Raw genomic sequence first — 24722 nt, 5'->3', positions numbered from 1 at the left:
TGAGTTACAGTAAGAAATCATGTATGAAGAACATGAAAAACAAGAACATTATTGAGTCCAAAGTTGTCATTAATTACATCACAGTCTTCAAATAATGAGCTTCTTTATGCTCAGATCATTGGGGTTACCACCACGTTTGAAGAAATGTAGAGAAGTAAGCAAATGACTAGGAAATAAATACTGTTTCCAGTGTGTCTGAATAAAAGGGAATGGAAGCTTACAGTGCAGTAACTCAAAGATGCCCCTGTAGGGATTAAACACCCTGGAGATGCTTGGGTTGGGCTCGTGGTTTTGCAATCACAGAAGGCTCTCTAGTTCTTTCTATCAATTCAGTATTTTCCTTTCTTAGTTTGCATCCATCTTCTGGATTATCTAATTATCAGAGACTGCAGAGAACTCCTTCTAAACATGGCACTGGCCTCACTTCTTCAGGAGAACTAGACATGTGCTGCTCATCTCGTGCCTTTACTGTTTCCTTGGACACCAGGTGAGATGAATCAGTGTCTTTGCAGAGGACCAAATGAAGGAGAGTTTGAAATGTTTAAGTTGCTCTACCATTCACTGAACCTCTTTCTTTTTCAGCAGGTGGGACTAGGTCTCTCACACAGGAAAAAGTATCCATTTGCGGTAGCAGAAAAATAGGGAATGAGTTGGATGGCAAGATGAAGCCCTCCTGCTTTACTTTCCTTCTTATAAAATAGATAGTTATCACCTCCACTCTGTCCCTAGGGCTCCAATACATCACAGTGGAGTTATAGAAACCATGCTTAATAAAAATTGATAGAAAATAGTCCTCAAAATACAGTTAAACTTAAATCTGTTTTTAAAACACTTACCTAAGAAGGATGTTCCAGTAAGATTCCTGGAAAAAAAGTAGACAGCACACACTTCTGAACTGAAGGAGAGGCATGTACTCAATGCACAGTTGTGTGGGCATGGATGGAATCTAAGGAAAGTCAATAGCCTATATTTGATACTCTAGGACTAGTAAAGCAGGCTGCCCATCCATCAAGGGATGTCCACAACACCTAGTGTGAAAAAAGTCAAAGAAGAAATACCCTGCCAATCCTTCTTCTTCTCAATCTTAACTTATGTCAGAGAATGGAAGTAGAAATGGGCTGATGGACACACAACAGGATACAGGGCACTGTGGATCTCAAGAGTCAAATGAGAGCGAACTCTCTCTCTCTCTCTCTCTCTCTCTCTCTCTCTCTCTCTCTCTCTCTCTCTCACACACACACACACACACACACACACACAGAATACATTGCCCAAAAGAGCTATTACTTTTCCAGTAATGTCTCAGACCCTTGTCTGGAGCATTTAATTAGATATAGGCACATATTTGTTCCCTAGCTTCTACAGATTCTCTAAAAACAAATAAAAAATTAAAAAGTGAAATCAAAACTCATTCTTTGTCCATACAAGTTGGAGAAAGGCTGCATAGAGGCTGAATACAAGAAACGGTCAAGATGAATTGCACTGTGCATGTGAGTGTCCCCTGCAACCTCATACACACAAGACCTAGAGAGAAGGTACCCTATCTCACAGAACTTCCAAGTTTGATCACATATATGAGTGTCTTATGAAGAATGTGGCACATGAACAGATAGTGCTCTGCAACATATTAGCATTGTTGTTGTGAAATATGCTGGGAAGGCCACCACTGTGAAAGGTCCATACCTTGTACCTGCATATCTTTTCATGGGCAGTGTATGCCCAGTGTTGCTCATTTAGAGAGGCAGGGACCATAGTGACTGTTCTCATCACTGTCTCATTGTGGTATCATTCAGGCATGATTCATTTGCATCTCTCCTCCTTAGGAAAGGTGCTGTCAGCTGTCATCTACTTGGACTTTTATACCAAAGCACCTACACTGGATAGTTTATGAAGAAACACAAAAATACTGCTTAATCAAGGTGAAAACAGACCCAAGTTCTGGTGAGTGCCCATTCTTTAGAGATGGCTTCTTTATCGGAAGCCTCACATTATTTAAGGGGAAGGAAGTTCTGTTGGGATACTATTCAGAGGTTATTAATCCCATTTATGAGGATTTCCAACAAAGCCCACATCTTCACACTGACTCCTCTAGCTATTAGCTTCCAACACATGGACTACAGGTTGATGCTGAGTTGCAGACATTTTCAAACTGTCCCTGTAACCCAAGTCAGTGCTGAGTGTACCCTTGGGATATGTTCTCACTTTCAGAATATGAGAAGGTTCTGTGTAGAATATTTGTATCTATGAGAACCAGAATCCCTTCTTGTGAATAAGACATAGGGCCTGCATGATGACTTATTGGAGTAGGAAGGGAAATGGGATAAATGGTGTAACTCTAGAATCTGTTCCATTGGAGTCCAAATATCTGAACTGCTAATGATCCTATCATGCTAGTGACACATGACCTTGACTATGCAAGCTTTGGGAAACACCTCGTGGACATATGTGATGATGATAGGTAATACTTTAAAATCAATTTGCTCCAGGAATAGTCCTTTATAGAGTCTAAATGAACACTAGGTAATATAATGCCTTTCCAATTATCTTTGATTAAAGTCCCAAACTGGAAATCATTTGTCTTGATTAAAGATTTCTTTAATTAATTTCAGGTAAACAAATTAGGGAAATCTATGTTGTAGTTTGCAATTTACAAAACAATCTAATAGAAAGTCACAGTTTAAAACACATATTGTGCTCTTTCTAGAATATTTTATACCTCTGAGTAGTCAAGAATATGGATTACTGATGTAGCAAAGAGTAAGAATCCATTCTTTGTGAAGGAAAATCTGATTAAATTGCATCTTGCACACTGGTGATTTAAATTGTTATCAGACTCAATGTAGCATGAGGAGAATTAATCCAGCTACCATGAATATTATTAAACATTTCATAAATGCCCATGCGTGGTAAAGAATTTCAAAGGTATGGTTTTGTATGCTGAACACCAAAGAGTCAAGAACATAAATCTAGGAAATGCTTCAACTATCCCCAGCGTCTTTCTTTTATATGGCAGAAACATCCGTAATTATTGAAGCATATATAGGCTTAGGAACCATAAGAAAGACATTCAGAAAAAGATTGTCGCTGAGGAATAATAAAAGGTCTATTTGGATTGTAAAATTTGATTAGAAAAGAAATGTACCTAGCACCTGAACTAAATCTACCATTCAATAGGCTGGGGAAAAAAAGACCTTAGGAGGAAAAGTGCAGATTGGCAGCCTCTTTCCTGGGACCTCAAGGCTGGGGCAGTCCGTGGAAGGCCCGTGTGGCAGGGAAGCTTAGAGAACTGACACCACATTTCTCAGTTCCCTTACAGTCTGGGACCTTGCCAGGGATCTTAGACTGTGAAAACATCCCTAGGATTCTTGCTCCAAATCTGAGCTGGTGAGTAATGCAAGGCACTGAGCAACCTTGGCAGCTCAGTTAAAAGTTTTTAAAAGACAAAAATCCAAACAAGCAGAGGTCATGTCTGCCTTCAGAGAGTTTAGTCAGGCCTGAGTCTCAGGGACTGGCAGCCAGGTCCCAAACCCATGCCACACATTCAGCCATGGTTCTAGTAATGCTTTCTTACTTAAAAGCAAGGAGTCAATGGATCCTTCAAGAATCACATGAACCTCAGAGGCACACAGTGTTGAATTCTTTGCTGAAAACCTCTCAACTCTCTGTACCTGGCACAAGTGCAAACACCAATTATTCAGGAGCTCCTGGGCTTAGATTCTGAAAACTAGGATCAGTTGAGATACATGGAAGGGATGAGATGTGGAATATTTTGTGCGAATTCTCTTCTGTAAGCAAGCAATCTCAGTTTCATCCAGACATAATTTCTATAATATAAAGGGGGGCGGAGTTTCATTATCTAAGAGAAGAGAATGGAATGAAAGGGGAAAAAGACACTGCTCTACCTTTGTCAACTAAAAGATGCTCTGAGGAAACAGATCTCAGAAACACACAACAACTGTGGAGAGAGATAGTAACATGTTCATTCCCAGGAGGTCCATGGTGTGGTTTGCTTTCCCATGTAGCACAAAGGTGACCTTCACAATTCACTTAGCTTTGACTCTAGGAAGTTAATGTGCACATCCAATGCATTTTTAACTTATCAAGCACCATTGCAGCACAATTGACATTAGTTTTATAAATAAAAAGTAATCTATTTCAGTAAGTTCTGAATACAAGGGAACAGATATGAGCTATGGAAGTCTTTTTATTTGTTTGTTTGGTGGGGTGTTTCCAACAAGATATTAAATGTTTGGAGTCATTTTCTAAATTAAAAACTCAAGCAAAAAAAAAAAATAAGCTGAAGAACAATGGGCAAAGTATAGGGCATACTTCACAAACTTTCCATGCCCTTGACTCTTTTAATCAAGTCCAAGATGTAGCTTCCTAATTGGAAAACTTGCTGTAGCTTATATAGAAGTAATTAATAACTTAAGCATACATCCTCCTATTGACATCATCCTGAGTCACAAGCTTAAACTGCACGTTACAGGAGGAAACTGAAGCCCCTTCCTAAGGACAAAACAAGACCACTACAGTCTCTAAGTCCAGAAGAAGCTCATTGCCTTGACCATGTGGGCACAGTGATCTCAGATCTCCAGAGAGAACAGATGTGAGAAATAAATGTCTATTAAAGCCACCTATAAAGGTTATAGGGGACCTTTTTTGCAGCCCAGACTGAATAAGATATGAGACAAGCAATTCTCTGATGGTTGTAGAAACTTAGTTATTACATATGAATTTGGTCTAAAAGTAAAACAAACTAATATCATCATGCATAGAAAAACAGAGATGTTTTTTCCTTTTTTGAGATTTTTTGCAATCTACTAAGAATAGAAAAATATGTTGTGTTAACAACAGAAGATACACACACACACACACACACACATGCATGTAACACATACCCCTACATACATATATGTGTATGTACTTGAACATGGAAAGGAATATGTAACTGTCTTAGCCAGGGTTTCTATTCCTGCACAAACATCATGATCAAGAAGCAAGTTGGGGAGGAAAGGGTTTATTGAGATTACACTTCCACATTGCAGTTCATCACTAAAGGAAGTCAGGACTGGAACTCAAGCGGGAGATGATGCAGAGGCCATGGAGGCATGTTTCTTACTGGCTTGCTTCCACTGGCTTGCTCAGCCTGCTTTTCTTATAGAACCCAAGAGCACCAGCCCAAAGGTGGAACCACCCACAACAGGCCCTCACCACTTGATCACTAATTGAGAAAATGCCCCACAGCTGGATCTCATGGAGGCACTTCCCCAACTGAAGCTCCTTTCTCTGTGATAACTCCAATCTGTGTCAAGTTGACACACAAAACTAGCCAGTACAGTAACATTCACAAACATATACACATAAACATGTGCACAGACACATTTGTACAAATGATAATCATAAAAAGTATTTTTAAAATTATGCTGATATATATGATGGAAGATGTATACATAGATTTTTGAAATAAAATATTTGCCAAATTTGCCCTGTATTCTGAAACATCTCTAAAATCAATTATTATAAATAATGTGTTATATAAAAATCCCAGGATAGCTTTAAAAAATCCCAAATAATGAAAGAAGTGCTGAAAGAATCACCATCCCTGATCTCAGCATGTAATACAGAGCTATAGTGACATGATCAGCACAAAATCAGACACATAGATCAATGGTGTCAAATTGAAGACTAAGACAAGAATCCATGTATCTATGGACACCTGATTTTGATAAAGAAGTTGAAATACACAGTGGAAAAAGACAGTATCTTCAACAAATTGTGCTGGTCAAACTGGATGTTTGCATGTAGAATTCAAATAGGCCCATATTTATCACCCTGCACAAAACTCATACAAAATGACAACACAATACTAGATATACTGAATCTGATAAAAAAAATGTAAGAAAAAAAGAAAGAATGAAAAGAAGGAAGAAAGAAAGAAAGAAAGAAAGAAAGAAAGAAAGAAAGAAAGAAGGAAAGAAAGTGAGGAATAGTCTTGAAATCAGTGACATAGTAAAGACTTTCTGAACTGAACACCATTTCCACAGTCACTAAGTATGTTAATAAATGGACACAATGAGACTGAGAAGCTTCTGGAAGGAAAAGGACATCATTAGACAGATAAAATGGCAACCTACACAGTGGGAAAGATTTTTGCCTAACTACATACCTGATAAAGGGCGAAAGTTCAAAATATATAAAGAATTAAAAAACTAGATATTAAGAAAACATATAATCCAATTACAAATCAATACAGGTCTAAACAGAGAACTCTCAAAAGCAAAAACTCTTAAATCTTCAACATACTTAGACATCAGGGAAACTAAAATCAAAACTACTTTGAGGTTTCCTCTTTCACCAGTCAGAATGGCTAAGATCAATAAAATAAGTGATAGATAGCTTATTCTGTGAAGGATTTTTAGTAATTCATCCATTGGAACACTCAACCATTGATGATAGGAGTCCCAAGTTGTACAACTAATTTGAAAATACGGGTGGTGGTTCCTTAGGAAGATGGGAATTCATCTCCCTTAAGATTCAGCTAGACATTTGTTGTTAATACACCCAAAAGATGCTTCACCTGTCCACAGAAATCAAAAATACTTGCTCAACGATGTTCATTGCTGCTTTATTTATAATAGCCAGAAATTAGAAACAATCTAGATGTCATTTATCTAATGAATAGATAAAGAAATAAATTATATATATATATACATATATATATATACATATATAAAATGTTAGCTATCCATTAAAAGGGGAAACTTTTAGAGATGGGACTAGAAAAAAATTATCTTGAGTGAGATAACCAGACCCCAAAAGACAAATATGGGGTATGTATTCATTTACAAGTAGATATTAGTTATATCTTATAACTTATAAGCCACAGAGACTACTTATTGAGTGAGGGATTTGGGTAACAAATAGATAATTGTAAGAAAGAAAAACAGAATAGATAGTTATGGAAGGACTAGAAGGGGAACTGGAGTGGGAGGATAAGGTGCGAAGGGGGAAGGGAAGATAAGAATGAATGAATGAATATGGGGAGAGACACCTAAGATTAAGGGCTACTTGAAGGGTAGTATGAAAATCTAATACAGCGGAAGCTTTTTACAATATATACATATATGAATGGAATCTAAATAAAGCGCCAAATAGCAGGGGAGTAAGAGTACCAACTGGACATCTCTTATCATCAAATGAAGCTTCACTGGATTACATCTAGCTGAGTTAGACAAATGGGTCCCATGGGAACCCCAAACAACTCAGGCTGTTGCTAAGCCTATAAGTTGCTCTTCACAAACTGAGAGAAAATCTCTCTTGTTGAAGACACTTATACAACTCATTGGACATGGAGAAGTTAAGCTGGTGTTTACAGAGACTCTTCACTGTTATGGACTGTTGCTTTTGGCACCAGAAGGCACTTGGCACATGACAAAAAGAGACCTATAAATGCTAATCCAGGCACAAACCCTTTGGCGTATGAAGGTGTTTTGCCTGCAAGCTATGCTAATGGAAGGTTGGCATAAAGCTTATAGGAATACCCAACCATTGTCTAATTTGACCTAAGCCCGGATCTATAAGATCCCGGATCTATACCCAATATTGCTTGCTTGAATGGCCAGAAACAAGAGACTAGGTAGCCCAGGGACATTGAGTAAAACCAAATACTACTGTTCTATTAAAAGAAAGGAAGAATAAAATGACTCCTAATGACTTTCAGCAGGACTAATAGCCCAGGGTCTTGGTCAGTCTTTGTTAGAGAAGCTTCCTTCTGCAGCAGATGGAGAAAAATACAGAGACCTCTATTTAGACAATATACAGAGAATGAGAGACGTGGAAGCATTCAGTCCTAAATGGTATGTCTTCATCAAATCCATCCCCTTAATTCCCAAGGAACCCTTTAGAAGAGGAGGTGGAAAGAGTGTTAACAGCCAAAGGAGATGGAAGACACTAAGGAAACAAAGTCTTGAAAGCACAACATCATCATGGATGCACATGTGAACTCACAGAGATGGAGGTGGCATGCCCAGGGGCTGCAATGGTCTAAAGCAGATGGGTCCCAGAACTAAAACAAGTGAACATATGTCCCCATTCCTAATCCAAAAGCTACCTACAATAAATATCCACTGGTAAATGATAATTTAGTTTTCTTCAAGGGAGTCTTCCTGGGAAAACTAACTACTCTTAAGGTTAGGCCACATACCTCGCAGTAGATGGCCAACAGAAAGAGAACTCAATGACCTCTTTTGAGGTTCCTTGACACATAATCCAATGTCAGAACATTTTCTTTTCTTTTTCTTCTTTGTTTAATCTCATTTTAATTTTTACTTATTTTTATCTTTTTTTCTGCTACAGGTCTTTTGGATATATATTATGTCTTCCTGTGCTGTGTTTTTATGGGATTCCTATTGTGCAAATGAGTGGGTTTGTGTGTCTATATCTGTTTCTTGTATCTGTCTTTTCTTGGCCTCTTTTCCTTCCATTTGCTTTTTTTGCTCTATTCTGATGTGTTTGTTTTGTTTTGTTTTATCTTATTTTATTTTATTACTATTTCTTAGAAGAATGTTTATTTTCTACAGATTTATTTATTTATTTTTTTTGCTTTTATGCACACCATTGCTCTCTTCCAACACAACAGAAGATGGCATGGGATCCCATTACAGATGGCTGTGAGCCACCATGTGGTTGCTGGGAATTGAACTCAGGACCTCTGGAAGAGCAGTCCATGCTCTTAACTGCTGAACCATCTCTCCAGCCCAACTACTTATTTTCTAATGAAAGACAGAAAGGGGGTCGATCCAGATGGTGTTGGGGTGGGGAGAAGCTGGAGGAGAGGAAGGGAAAATCCCTTAATTAAAATATATAATATTTTTAAAATCTCATTTTCAATAAAAGAAAAAAGATATAAAAATAAACTAACATTCACACATGTTTTGCAAACAACCCTTCATAAATAGAATTTATGACATGACTGTTCTTTCATAGAAATGCTTTTCAGGTCACACGCCCATGTCTTGATGAGGCACACAGAGTATGAATACCCACTTTTCAAGTGCTGGATATACCGGTTCAACATGAAAGACCAGGCAATGATTCCCTACAGCAAAGCTTTACCGTAAAGAGAAAGATTCATATATGAGATGCATTCAAAAATCAATTTCACACTTCTAATTTAAAGCCAATTCAAATGCAATTACTGTATCAACACCATCCATTTGGCTAGGGTCAGAAATACAATCACCAGGGGCAACAATGATGTTGCTTCTCAGAAGATAACGTCCTAACAGACATGCTGAGCAAGGAAAAACAACACAACACAGATAGGAGACTCACTGGGCACTGTGACTGTCACTGTGTAAACTGATCTACTTAGAAACCAAGCCATTCTAATACAGGGCTCTTCCTCTGTGTCATTTCTCCTCAAATGGCGACTTCCCCATCTGCTCCCATGCCCTGGTTCACACCTTCTCCAAAGCTGCTAAGTAGCAGAGGTAAGAGAACACACCCAGCACAAAAGATTAAACTTACCACTCTCATCATCTATGTTGAATCTCCCAAGACCACTGCCATCTCTGATGGAGTACTGGATCTCTCCATCCCTGCCAGAATCCTCATCATGGGCAGTCACCTGCAGCACGCTTGTTCCAATCCGAGAGTTTTCTTTTACAGATCCAACCATAGCAAAGTCTGGGAAATAGGGTGTATGAAGGTTTTCATTAACATCTACCACCTCCACCTCAACAAAGGAAACCGATGAAAGAGAGACAGGCCGCCCTTTGTCTTTGGCCCTGACTGTTAGGTTGTAGAATTGCTGCTTCTCATAGTCTAGCTCTTTGCTCAAGCGGATGGCACCACTTGCTTTGTCTATTTCAAATCTCCCATTATAATCATTGACCAATGAGTAACGTACTTGACCCCCCAATCCAAGGTCAGGATCCTGAGTCTCGAGCCAAGCAATGACTGTACCAACAGGAAGATCTTCCAGGACCTTCACGCTGTAGCTACTGGGGATAAAAGTTGGAGAGCAGTCATTGACATCATCCAGAAAGATCTTCAGGGTAACAACAGAAAACAACTGCTGGCCACTTTCTGCTTTGTCCCTGGCTTCTATTTTCAAAGAATAGTTGGCTTTGGATTCTCTGTCCAATTGATCAGCTATGTAAACAATCCCAGTGGAGCTGTTGATGACAAACTGGTGTGTGTCCGTCAAGACTGAGTATATTACCTCACCATTAGAACCCAGGTCTTTGTCTCTTGCTTCCACTTGAATAATCTCTGTGCCAATACTTGAACTTTCAAGAATGCTGACTGAGTAGCTGTCCTGAAGAAACACTGGGTTATTGTCATTAGCATCTTCCACGTTGACAGTCAGCAATCGCCATGAAGACTTCTGTGGCTTTCCAAGGTCATAGATGGTTATGTTGAGGACATAAAGGTCAGTATGTTCTCTGTCCAAGGGCATGAGGACTTTAAGTTGTCCAGTCTCCATATCAATATTAAAGCAGCTGTCTGTATTTCCATCCGATATTGTAAATAACACCTTCCCATTGAAGCCAGAGTCAGCATCATACGCTTTAATCTTCAGGATGTTAGTTCCAACCGGCATGTCCTCCTTTACAGCCACATCAGAGGGAAAGGACTTGTCAAAATGTGGTCCTTGCCTGTTAATTGAATAAAAGTCAAGAAATCCATCTTCTAGATTCAGTTTCCCATTAGCTTTTGCTTTAATGAGTAGTTTCTCTGCCAATTTCTGAGCCACACGAGTTTCTCTGCAACTGAAGCTCTTTGAAGACACTTTCCCATGGAGGACTGAGATGTTAATGGCCATGGGGTCTGCAAAGTTTTCCCCATCAGTCGCTGTGATTCTGAGGGCAAAATTGCCATTTTTAATGCCAGAATTCATCAGTGACTTCTTAAGCTGCAAAACACCAGAGTCTGGGTTTAAATAGAAAAACCCAAGTTCATTTCCAGAAATGATTTTGTACTTTACAAGTTCAAGTTCGTCAATATCAATAGCAGAGATGGCTGTGATATGACCCCCAACAGGGAAGTCGTATGAAATAACTCCCTGGCAAGCCACTTTTTCAAAGAGAGGGCTGTTGTCATTGACATTTCCTACCCTAATGGTCACATTCACTTCGCTTTCATGGCGGTATGGGGAGCCCCAGTCAGAGGCTCTTACAATGAATCTGTATGTCTCTGGGGAGGATTCAAAATCTAACTCTTCGGTTGTGCTGATCACACCTGTGAACTGATTAATGGCAAATGGTAAAAGGTTCAGGCTGGCGATGCTGTAGGTGATGTAGCCATTTTCCCCTTTGTCCTTATCGGAGGCAGACACGGTCAGAACATTTGTACCAACAGGAACACTCTCATTCACAAAAGTCTCATACAGTGTCTCCTGGAATTCTGGGGTGTGGTCATTGGCATCTTCAATCCCAATGTTGACTTGTGCCTTTGCATCTCCTTCCTTGTCTGACACTTCCAACTTATAAACTTCCTTCTTCACTGTATTCAAGGGCTGTGCTGTGACAATCAGACCTGATCGAGGATTAATTTTGAAGTACTCTGTATCCTTACCAGGCAATAGCTTGTATTCCACATCCAGTGGCTCAGGGTTTACCTTGACTATGGCCACCATGACACCAGGAGGAGAAAACTCACTTATACTGACTTCATAGACATCTTTTTCAAACCTGATTGGTATGCTGTCTCTCCTGGGGTTGGCAATGTGGACTGTCTTTAATTCTGAAAACTTCTGAGGCGACCCCTTGTCTTTTGCTTGAATAGTGAGGTTATAACCATAGGAGAAGCTTTCCCAGTCCACCTGCCTTCTCTCCTTGACTTTATACTCATTCATCCACTTTCCTTCTTTAGCCAGGAAGAACTGCTCTAAAGGATCTCCGTCCACAATGGAAACAGATTCGATCTCTCCATTGGCCCCTTCATCCAGGTCATCAACTGTCACTACTGCATATGTTGGTTCCTTGTCCAATGAGAAAGGGGTGTGAGTGACCACATGGATAACTGGAGCATGCTCATTTATGCGCTCAATGTGCACATAGAGCTTGGCGGTACTGCTCACTCCATTGTTGCCATAGAGTTTCATCCCTCGGTCCACCGCTAAGATTTCTAGATCGTATCTGTTCTTCTCATCATAATTTAATCGTCCACTTAAAGAGATGACACCACTTGTGGGGTGAACTGAAAAAAGATCAACCTTGCTTTTGAAGTAGTAGTAGAATTCTCCATTGGAACCGATGTCTGCATCTGTAGCCGTCACCTGGGCAACGCTAGTCCTGAGTGGTGTGCTTTCGGCGATGGTAACAGAGTAGGTGGTGGGTGAAAACAGAGGCCTCAAGTCATTCATGTCTAAAACCTGGATGTTCACTTTGGTCCATGCTTCCAAGTCTTCTCCTCTGACTGAACCTTTGATGATTAATAAATAATTGTCTTGGATTTCCCTGTTCAATATGGCAGAATTGCCACCTTTAGTTCTTATCCTGAGAAAGCAGAAATCTGCAATGATGACCTCCTCAGCTTTGAAAAATCCTTCCTCATCACCAGACACTATTCTGTACTTGATTTCCCAGGACAGGTCTACTAAGGTGATGCCCATTCTGCTCTGGCTGTTGACATAGGTCCGCGCGGCGGAGTTCTCATACACTGTAGCATTATAGGTGGCATGTGTGAAGTGGAAGCCCAGGGGCCCTGTCCCTGGCAGCCCCTGGGAGACAGTGGCAAATAGCTTCAGGAGCAGGAGAATGATGCAAGAAGGTGGCCTTGTGCCCATATAGTGTCCCATAGTCACACTCATCATATCACATGTCCGTCCTGGAAGGAAACAAAGAGAAAAGATAGAGATTAATTCAGAAGAAAGTGAGGGAAAGAAACCCAAAAAAGAACTGCTATGAAAATACTGTGTTCCGAAGGCTGTACTATAGAAAATCTTTTCACTAAGGTATCAAGACAAAATTTATAACATTCACTGCTACTAGACAGTAAAGAAGTCAGAGTCATTAGAATTTAACCTTATCTTGATTGAACTTACTTAAGTGACACTTTACCACTACTCTCTGGATTGGTTTGGGGCACCAAATTTATTATATGTTAGAAGTCAACTTAGAAATGTGTAATTGGAAAACTGAAATGCACTTAACTTTAACCTACAGTAGCCTTTTACACAAATATATGAGAAAGTTTCTTAAATATATTCATTACAACACAGCTCCAAATTTCAAAAGAAAAACTCTAAAGACACTAAGAGACTATCAATAGAAAATTAAATAATTTAGAGTAAATTGTTAAAACTATGTTATGGTAAGTAAAATGATGGCAAGAGATGTATGCTTTCAGATGCATAAATATATGCTAAGGTAAGACGAGGGGTCCAGTATGCATTTGAGAGTCTTCTATTCAAATATTGAATGAGACAGTTACATCTTTAGCTTTAAAATGGCTACTACTGTGGAGTGTGTAAAGATCATTTCACTTCCTACCTTTCATTGAATGTGGCTCCCCAATGGTTACTTAATTTCTTTTATACAATTATAATCTTATAAAGATCTGCTTAGAGGTGTTACTGTTTTCTCTTCTCTTTACTTTAAAACTGATCAAAATGAGTGGATAGTTTATGTCAAGAGAAGGAATAAGGTTCAGTCTGGTGAAGCACAGGTGACAGTCTGTCAAGGCTCCACAGCATCATGTAAACAACAATCCTCCGTCATGACACATCACAGGAGGGAAACAGTACTTTCCCAAAAGTATGTAAGGAATCACAAAAGACCTCCAGCTACTTTCATCAGTGAATACCAAATTTTATCAGTCTCTATTGTTTTTTTACCATCCAGACTAAAAGACAAAAATATTTTCCTCTTTTTAACAGCAAAATATGTCAAATACTGGTGGGAAGACCCCATTTGTAAGGAGCAGCCAAACCAGGTTATGTTAATGCTTGTATTTTCAGAGTCTCTAAGAATGAGCTATTATTTCAAGTGGCACCATCAAGTCCCTGACAATCTCCTACAGGATCTGCTAAAATAGAGATGTGGATGCAAGATGCAAGGTGCAAGATGATCTCACTATGTTACCTTTTTAAAATCACTTATGTTTATTATTTTTCATTATGTTCAGGTATGTGTGTCTGCATGTGGGTATGTGCGCAGGAGCACAGGTGACCTTGGAAGCCAGAGATGGCTAATTCTTTGAAACTGTAGTTGAATAGACTTGTGAGCTGTGTGATACAGGTCCCTCTGGAAGAACAGCAAATGCTCTTAACCATTGAGCATTCTCTCTAGTCTCCCACTGTTCTGAATTCAATACTGAACAATAGGTACCATTTTACCTGATCACATACTAGGAAATGTACAGCTAAATAAGTTCGCCTATTTAGTTGAGCCTCTGTCCTACTCAGTGTTGCCAGGTAGATGTTGCCTAGCAGACCCTCTGATCCTTGGCTTTCTTCATGTATCTAGTATGTGTGCTCCTCAACTGCACCTTCATTGTTGCTAAGCCATCTGTAAGCCATCAACTTGCTACACAGATGATGTGATTTACTTCTTCTGAACTAGTCAGTAAAGAGTATTGATGAAAATGCATAGACCCATCCAGCATCTCTAATTTTTTATCTGCTTTCTGGTTTGGTATTATTGGTATTATGATAAACTAAAAGCCCAACTAAAGTTTAACATTTTAAAGCATTATAGATGATTTTTGCAGCATATAAAGTATTTTTAAATTCAAAGGTGGCAAAGCACATATTATTATTATAGCTTTTTTCTTTTATTTCTTCTTTTTTCTTTTTTTTCTTTCTTTCTTTCTTTTTTTTTTTTTTTTTTTTTTTTTTTTTTTTTTTTAGGTAAGACCATGAAACTTCCTTTTCTAGTGGCAGCAAATGAGTTTGAACTCAGCTTTTTTTCCCAGAACACTAGGATTTCCCACTTCATTTCAGCTTGGTTACGATAAGGTCAAACTCTGGGTCTGTGTAGACTGAGTTCCTGTTGGGATACTGGTGCATTGCTCCTGTATCTAGCTGAACTGTCTAGAAAATACTGAATAGCTGAGACCAAGTTCAGTACAGAGATCTCAGTATCCTAGGCAACACAGACCACAACAGTGAAAAGCAGAAAGAGAGTATAACCTTTTATAAAAAATAGTTGTTTTTAATTTTACATGCAGTTTCTCTGATTGTCATCAGGAAATGTCTCATAGACTAAGAACTTAAACAATAGCAGTGCCCTTACTCAGAGAGTCAGGAATAAGGCCGGGGGAGGGGGGCTAGTAGCAGTCAGCAAGCCTAGTCAGTAAGTTTCAAGAAGCACACTGTTTGGCTTCTGGGCATTTCAGAGGTATCTTGGCTTGTATTCTGTGTTGTACACACGACTAAACTCTGAATATGGTAGCCTTGTCTCTAGCAATCACACAATGAAGTCTGCAGAAGCTTTAATGATATTCTGTGTACATTGGTGGACCTTCTTGTCATTCTCTGAAGACGATTAGGACCAGTGCAGGTGCTGTCTTCAACCTCACTATGACTACCCTGGTTACTCCTCTGGTACAGTCTTTCCCTGCAGCAGAGAGTTCCTTGTGAGTGGTCCCCTGTATATACCAGGGTTGGTCACCTGTACAAGGCTGTTTATGAATCCTTCAAAGCAAAGAATGCTGTCAAGATGTGAAACTGACTGTTCAAACTAACTAATCAAAATTGATGCTTTCCCAAACTGAGCTGTTCTTTTGATAAGTTCACTGCTGCTTTTCTTCTCTTGTGAATGAGAATGAGTGGTCTTAATGTAACAACAAAACAAAACAAAACAAAACAAAACAAAAGAAACCCCACTAAGCAAGAGTACTGTTGTCAGCTTCAGCTGTCAAGCCCACGAGATATCATATGACATTTTTATATGTGGTTTTGAAGAAAGAAACAAAAGCTACAACTGGCACAAATGCATCTGGCAGTCTTCCTTGAAGGTTTGAGGAAGACAAGAGTGTTAGAAGTTAGGAATTTGGTACAACTGCAATGTAAACACTGCAAGAAAACCCTAGCTTCTGTTTTAGCATGCCAAGATAACAGTTTCTATTTCTTTCAGAAAGGTTTTGGCCTTTCCAAATGGAATCCAAAGCTGTTTGTGAAGCAATGATAGTTATGATATCTTCGATGCCCTGTGCATTGATTTATTCTACTGCTTCTGGATTATTTTAAAGAAAGAAGCTATTTCTGAACCCCAGAGCCCATTTTCTACAACTTAGCAACATAATCAATATTTTTATACAATCTCTAAAGAGATCACTGAGCTATCAATCTTGGAGACATTCGTCTTTCAGAGGGAGTGCTGGCATGCCTCCCAGACAGCCTTTTCACTGCGGACATGGATCTCAGTGTAGGCCTCTGGTGGAGCATGCAGATCTGTCTTTAGAGGGGATAAATAAATACTAGAGACCTTGGGGCAGGTACAGTGCTGACTGGACAGCCTTGACCAAGGGAATATTCAGGGATGAGCTTATAACCTGGTCATATTGCTGTTTGCACTCTAAAACTCTCTTCTTTAGGTTGCTTCTAAGCTGTAACAAGTAACATGAAGAAATATTCTACTGAAGCCCTCTCTTTTCCTGAGTTATATGTTGAAAGTGTCTGTTTTCCAGATAGAATTCAAAATGTACATTGTACAAAACTGTGGAACATACAGCAAAGTCGACTCAAGCAGCATCTTCCCCTACAGAGATGCCCATGGGAAATCTACCTGTCCCAACCTGACCAGTCACCAACAAGACATTCACTGTGGCAAAGCTATCACCAACAAAAGGCTCCTTAACTTACAGAAAATACACTTTGACACATGACCTGGGTTTTAAACTGAGTTTTGTCATTAGATGAGCAAACATGAACAGTTTATTTAACCTAACAGTGCTTTGGTTTCTTCTATTAATTTGAAACTATGATGTATTCATCTTCTCATAGAGTAAGTCTATGAGTTTAACCAGCCATTATTCACTAAGGGCAATGTTAAAGAACAGAACTCCTGAGTCACTGAGGGGATCCATGACCCCCTTCATTTCTTCTTCCTACTCCTTTCTTCTCCAATAGCAGAAGGCACACTCAAGCCAAAGGAATGGATGTCTCATCCCTTGTCCAAGTCTATAAATAGTAGTGACCACAGCCCAATGATCAGAGAAAGCTTAGTCAATTTTATGAGTGTTGTCTCATTTTTCTCATTCTACAAAACAGAGTTTATAACACACCCTACGGCTACTCTCAATGTTTAGCAGTAGGTGAGTATAGTGTTGGACACATCTTCCTAAACATGAAGGTTGAGAACAAGATGTTGTTTGGAGGCTGGTCTGAGCTACATAGAGAGCTTAGGCCCAGTTTAGGCTGTAGAGCAAGAGCCTATCTCAATGAATAAACAAACAACATAAAATTTTGTAAATACTAACTGACTTTATAATTTCGAAGATGTTCAGAAGCAATAACATAAAACAGGAAAATAGTGGACAGCAATGGTTTGCCCTTAGCAGTGAGGGGCAGCCCTCAGGTAAAAACTACCATTCACCAACCCCAGGTTCTCATCCGTGGTAAGGTCAGCATCACATAAGAGTCCTGTCTGGGTGTTATCAGTCACAGGCTTACCACAGCTCGGCCCTGCATCCCTCCATGCATGTGATAAAACTTTCAAACTCAGGACAGGACAGCTGTCTTAGGGAGCTCCTCTTAGCCCTGGTTCTTAATTTCGAAGGAATTCAAGTGAGATCTCCCTTTGTGGTCATAAGGTCCAGGAATCCTGCTGAGCCCTGTCTCTTCAGTAGCCTGGGCAATGTTTCTTGGTTGCTTAGCACTGCTTTGAACTCTGGGTCCTTGTTCCTGAAATCAGTTACACATTTCCTGCATGACACATGGGGGAATAAAGCTGTATGTTCTGCCTCATGCTAAAGACTGCCTAAAAAGGAAAAAAAATGGTTATATATGCACACATGAGTGCATGCATGTGTGTGTGTGTGTGCAGGTGCGGGCATATATCAGCAAAAAACACAGCACCTAGAGTGAATACTGGATATGATAGTAGTTATTTGAATCACAAATCATTAATGTGACATTGCAATCACAGATCATATGATATTATTGAAATAAAGCCTCTTAAAGTCAATAAACATTACAGCCAAAAGTGTCTTAAAGTGAACTAGCTCAACACTATAGTTTTTTTTTAATTTTATTCGATATATTTTTTATTTACATTTCAAATGATTTCCCCTTTTCTGGTTCCCCACTCCCCAAAAGTCACATAAGTCCCCTTCCCTCCCTCTGTTCTCCCACCCATCCATTCCCACTTCCCTGTTCTGATTTTGTCTTATACTGCTACACTGGGTCTTTCCAGAACTAGGGGCCACTCCTCCGTTTTTCTTGTACCTCGTTTGATGTGTGGATTATGTTTTGCATATTCCAGTATTCCAAGTTAATATCCACTTATTAGTGAGTGCATACCATGATTGATCTTTTGAGACTGGGTTACCTTATTTAGTATGATGTTCTCCAGCTCCATCCATTTGCCTAAGAATTTCATGAATTCATTGTTTCTAATGGCTGAATAGTACTCCATTGTATATACCACATTTTTTGTATCCATTCCTCTGTTGAGGGATACCTGGGTTCTTTCCAGCTTCTGGCTATTATAAATAGGGCTGCTATTTTACCCCTCTTTCTATGACCCTGAAGCCCTGATCTTCTCTCTCTCTCTCTCTCTCTCTCTCTCTCTCTCTCTCTCTCTCTCTCTCTGTGTGTGTGTGTGTGTGTGTGTGTGTGTGTGTCTGTGTCTCTGTCTGTCTGTCTGTCTGTCTCTCTCTCTCTCTCTTACACACACACTCACATACCTGCAGTGTGTTCAGCATAGAGTGTTGTGGAGCACAGCTGGGGGAGCAGTGGTGGATGGAGAGCTCTGGGTAGCACAGAAGGCCAAAGATCTTATTCTGCAGGTTTCTATACTGGAATGAGTTCTCAAGTTCTGTCTTCACTAACTTCAGCATTATGTCCCAAGAAACTGCCCCAATACTCATTCCCCCACATCCCACCATGTTAGCTCCATGGTTCTGATGATTTTCTTGCTGTAATCCCACAAACAAGTAGCAAGCACAGAATACACTATTCTTCCAGATGACATAGAAGAAGCAACTTGGTGAATAGTCCAGATATATTTAAAACTTATATTATCTATTTTTACTCAGCCAAAAGTCAAGTCAAAATTATGCTCAATTACGTTGAGATGTTAAACAAATTACTAGTTTTCTCCTTTCTCCATCTGGCTCTCTCGGTGCCCACCTGGGAGCTGTGCTAAGTAACTAGAATATTTGATTCACTGGGCTCCATCACTTGTTACACTGTACAACATGAAGGCAGAAATCCCAAAGCCTGCAGTGGATTTTGCCAACTAGCCAAAGACTTTATCGTTTTCTTAGTACTAATGTAAATTCTTACTTGCTGCCATTATTGTAAAATATTTTCTTGCCTCAGAGTAACCTATTAGATAAAACCAGTCAGTATTAAGCAAGAATTGTTCAGAAGAAAATGGCCACACAGGCCTGGTTTGTGATTATCCTCCTTTATGTTCTCTCCAGTTGTGGGAAATGTTTCCATACACTACTGGGTAATGTCAAGTAACATTTCATCAGTAAATTCTTCTAATTCAGGGGTAATTCAACCAGGGGCTATCAGAAGGAGAGATTAGCATGCTGTTCAAGGCTTTTAGAAATGATTTCTCCTTCTGGAGAAAGAAATTCATCATAGAGAAAAACATGGATAGAGAGAATATCATTTGTTCCTGTGCTTGGCTATCTGAAAAAATGGTTTAGGAAAAAACAAAAAACAAACAAACAAACAAACAAACAGAAAACCAAAAACAAACCACTTTCAGTTTCCCTCCAGCAGCCTCTCACACAGAAAGCAAAGGGTAAACATAATAGCATTCTCTTAGACTCAAATTTAAGACAAACACTTATAAAATGCCACTGTTTACTTTGTGATAACTAATAGAGAAGAGTTCTACAATGTGTTGTCATAGAACAACTATCTTTTAAACAGTATTAATTTCAGTAGTTGTTGGAGCAAAGGCAGCTGAATCCGTGTGACAGATTCTGACACGGTGGACGTTGCTATTCCTTTCTGTCAGTGCTGCTCTTCATAAAGTCAACATTGCTTTAAAAAACCCATCCCAAGTGCCACACCCTTGTAAGAACTTCTCAGCAGGGCTTTCTTCCCTATGAAGAAAGGAAGTCCTGAGAAGCTGGAAGAAAGGAGATAGGCGCATGTGTTTATCAGGCACAAGGGGAGAAAGGGGGGTGTTGAGTGTCCCTTTCCAGAAGAACTATCATCAGAGATGTAATAGCTGACTGGTAGCCTAAAGTTGTAGAGGATTTGCTGATAGGAACTCGATTTTGAAACTTTCAAAAGTTACACATGGACTAGGTCTCCTCCTGGACAGAGGAGAGAGATGACAGATTCAAGTAGCCTTGCTTGAATACACCTGTCCATTTAGCCAAATGTTTAATGCAGAACATGGGTCTCCTCTCCTGTGTAGATAAATAACAGGAAGTCATTGCTAAATTAATCCAATGATACAAGAGTTACTACAACATAACGCCATGTTTTATGTTTTCTTGTAAGGGTTGAGAAGGGGTGGATAGGGACAAACTAAGAAATACTGTATCAGGACACCGAGAAGACTGTTTCAAGGGAAGAGACTGTGAAATGAGACATGGGAAGAGATGATCAAACAGCTTCTCACACAGAAAGATGAGTGCACTGTGGTCAAGTTGATCTCAACAACCAGAAGAAAGGGGGATTAATTAGAGATATACACAAAGAAATGTTCCCAGGGTTTAAACCAGCTTGTATGTGGACATAGAAACACCACCTAGAAATCTGCTGATTATGCAGGTATGTCAGAATGGTCTCATCTTGTCATTGATGACAAATATGCCTCAGCAAAGGGCTGAATGTAGACTTGGGTCCTTGTCCATCCTCTACCTCAAAACTCCTGGTGACTGATGGGTTCTGCTATTGTTGGGAATAATCCTCAGTGCTCAAGAACCAAGTGAGTGATTTAGCATTGTGTTTCAATCATCATCATCATCATCATCATCATCACCACCAACAACAACAAAACTTCAATTACCCAAGAATATCTTGTTTTTCTTCTGATCCCACTTCTGGTATAATTTTTGAAAATAAAAGCCAGGTATGGAAAAGTATTTTAATGTAGCAATTTATAAAGAAAATGAAAGCAGAACATAAGTTCAAAGCCAGGCCCTCAGGGTGGAGCAGATCAAACTTCAGGCAGAACAAGAAGGAGAATGTTGTGGCACCAGGCACAGGACAGGAACAGCCAGCATCTCCAGCGCTCCCACTAGCCTGTGTATCTGCCTAAATCCTCCAAATCATTCCTGCTATTCCCAGTCAGCCACATGCCTAACCCTAAGCACATCTCAACTATCGGGTCAGCTGGCCTCCTCTCAAGGCCTTTTGGAAGCTTCCAGAACAACAAAGTTCAAAGCTGTCTATGTAGCTGAGATGGTTGCAGGAACTCTGTCCCTAGTCTTGGGAACTATTTCAAACATTTTCTGGTTTTGCTGGTTTCTTTCACATCTTTCTGAGTTTACTTCTCTTCCTTTTCCCAATTTTCCACCATGAAAAAGCAGGTACCTGAAATCACAGACAAGATTCCCTGACTCTCAGGACTAGCTATGGCCTCTACTGCATGGCCTCCAAGTATTTTCTTTGTAGTACTTACTATCATTCTGAACAATTTTTATTAAGCTGTTAGTGTTGTCCAACTTCACTATAAATTATACAAAGAGTCAATCCCTAAGGGCTGTCACTTTCACCCAAACTGAACACTTTCCACCCATGGTAAGTGTTGGGGTTGGAGGGCAGCAGCAGCAGTTCCAGAAAGACCACACCAGGCCAAACAGTTCCATGAGAGACTTATTGAGAAGGGAAAGGGCAAAGGTGGCGGTGGAAAGAGGAGAGGGGAAGGGGGGGCTGCTTCTCTTATATATACTCAGATGGTGATGTAGTCTCAGGTAAAGGTGAGCCCAATGGATGTTGGGAATATGGTAGCTGTTGCCTGGGCAACAGGTATATATGTCCTGCTGTTGCCTATGTGATATCACAGGTCTCGTAGGCCCTGATAACAACAGTAGCTAAGTGCTCAATACATTTCTATTGTCTCATAATGTTCAGAAAAAAAAAGACCAGTTATTCTTAATTTAAGAACAAATTTCTCCCGAGAAACTTACTTTCAGTAAGAATTGGGTGATACTTGTAAATCTGTTGTTGTTGGTCGGGGGTGGGGTGGGGTGGGGTGGAGGTGGGGAGGAAGGGGGAGGAAGTAGGGCACAGATGACATCGTGGAGCCTTGTGGGGTAGTCCCCAAAGCTGAGCATTATCATACCATGCCAGAAAGACTGACTCCAGAAACATGTGGTAAGAGGAACTGGTGCCATGAAATAAGAAGGATAGCTTGAGCCATGGAGAAACCACATTTTCCTTGATAAAGAGTGTTTCTGCCATCACGGAGAGGTTTCGTGAAGACGGTCAGTTCTGGGAGTGTGGCGATTTGAATGGGGCTACCTTTCGTTGCTGATGAGAAGCTTGCCATCACTAGTAAGTTAACCTGATGGGTTCTGAGCTCCCTGCTCACAGCAGAGAATAAAGAACCTCCTGCTGCTGCTGGTAGCACCATTTGACCTCATTTCTCCACAAAGCATTCACATGTGGCAAGACCATCACTCACGCTGACAGCTAGAATCCCTGTTTGCTCCCAACAACTAGCGATCTGCAGTCTTTGCCCAACCTCAGTTGGATCTCGATCTTTACAGAAGCATTTATTCTGCCAACAAAATCAAGACCTTGGAAGATTGATCTTTCCAGGTCATCACAAGGTTGTGTCTCAAGAGGTTTGCTTAATTTTCTCTGCATGTCTATGAACACTGTAGTCTCCAAGTATCTGGGCAGTCACACTTCTCCATTGCCCTGGAGGCTGATTTAATTCTGCAGTTTAGTTCACAGGCCAGGGACTGTCAAGCTTTGTCTAGGATGGAGGACCATGCACAACTCCACAATTCTACCCAAAGCTACAATAACCTAAACACATGAAAACAACCCTTATGATCAACAGCTGCTGAAAAGGAAGTGGGATTTTCTTTTTTTTTGCTCTGGCAAGCTTTACACCTCATAGACTCATTTGACATAGTTAAAGAGTTTTTTTCTGAGTCCACCCCTGAGTATATGTAGTTAAAAACACAAGTATACATTTTACTGTTAATTATGTATTACAAATAAATAGTTTACACAAGCATATGTAAACTGCGAGGGGGCGAATCCACAGCAGATGTTTAGGGACAGCTGTACAGGAAGGCTGACACGAATGGAGATGAAATTTATTTTAAGCTCCCACAAGAGTGAGAGGAGGTTTGTTTAACCTTTTACCAAACTCATCTCCCAAGAGGTGCAGATCTGAATGTTCCCTTAGAAAAGATTTCTATTTTGTTTAACAGGTCTCTGGTTTCCTCTCCCCACCCCCCCACTCCAGAAAGGAGCCCTAGTGATTTGACCACTTTGAGCAAATGTCACTCAGACATTACAAATATAAGCTCAGAAGCTTGCTTTTCAATGTCTGTGTGCTATTAGCAAATCCTAGGAGACACGAGTAAATGATATAAATTTAGAAAGAGAAAAGTCTGTGTACCAAACACTTCAAGGTCCTGAGCTTCAAGAACCCACAAGGCTACATACACTACTGTTTGCTTCACAGAACTGCCACATTCCACATCAAAGAGAAAGATCATCTCTCAGCATCCCTTGGACAATAATGTCACCCTTTGGTGATTCACATTACAAAATGCAAGACTAGTAAGAAGTTACTTAAATGTCATTGAGCATATATTTGAGCAAATATCTTTTGACTCACATGTATGCAGTCTACAAGAATAAATACTGGTCATTCAAGAAGTATGCAAACTGGTAAATAATAATAAATAATATAACCCAAGGTGCTCTTTAGCTTTCGGCATCACTTGAAACCATTGCTTTGTGAGAAAATGACCTAATAGTGGTGTGTCTAGCATCAGAGACAGAAAGAAAAAGAGTCATGGGCAGTGCAGAGCAGTGTCTGGGCTTCAAATGTAAAATGGTGGGGTATGAGCTGAGATGATTCTGTACAGCATACCCCAAGGGATGTCTGTGTGGATGAACAAATCCCAGACCAAAAATAAGAGGTTATAACGATATGGCATTTCAAAGTGATTTTCTCAGAGTTGAAAGAGCATGCTTATTGACCAGATAAAACCCACGTGGTTTACAATCTCCTTAAGGGCTTCATAAGAGTCTGCATGTCTCTCAGAAACCCTCAAGAAACATTATCTGATAATTAAATTGTCTGGTTTCACTATGAAATAGTTTTTTGGTTATTTCATTGTAGATTTTTTAAAAATAGGACAAAACTTCACTTCTGTTCTCAGCCATCTCTAATACTGATCTCTTGCTAAGTAATCACGAAGCAAACCCAACAATCACTTGTGTAATTTTATGACATGAAAGCCATCTAGAATATGTAACCATACTCCTCAATCAACCTGAGGCTTTGATTTAAGGAGAGAATTTAAAATGACTCTTTTTATTAAAACAATTTTTCTTTCATATTCCATTTTAGATGCTGATATCTGTTTGACACAAAGCC

At 39.8% G+C, this 24722-nt stretch overlaps 1 protein-coding gene across 1 annotated transcript in view; it reads right to left on the bottom strand.

The window, feature by feature from the left end:
- LOC127689836 (protocadherin Fat 3-like) overlaps positions 1-24722 on the bottom strand; it is a 252583-nt gene that overhangs the window by 119906 nt on the left and 107955 nt on the right. The window contains exon 2 of the mRNA XM_052189406.1: positions 9532-12837. Coding sequence (XP_052045366.1) covers positions 9532-12823 — 3292 coding nt within the window. The 5' untranslated portion in view covers positions 12824-12837. The remainder of the gene's footprint in view (positions 1-9531; positions 12838-24722) is intronic.

The sequence above is a fragment of the Apodemus sylvaticus genome, chromosome 7 (assembly GCF_947179515.1).
Source record: "Apodemus sylvaticus chromosome 7, mApoSyl1.1, whole genome shotgun sequence".
Classification (NCBI taxonomy): Eukaryota; Metazoa; Chordata; class Mammalia; order Rodentia; family Muridae; genus Apodemus; species Apodemus sylvaticus.
Note: the sequence above shows the minus strand (reverse complement) of the source record. Positions and strands in the feature narration are given on the sequence as shown.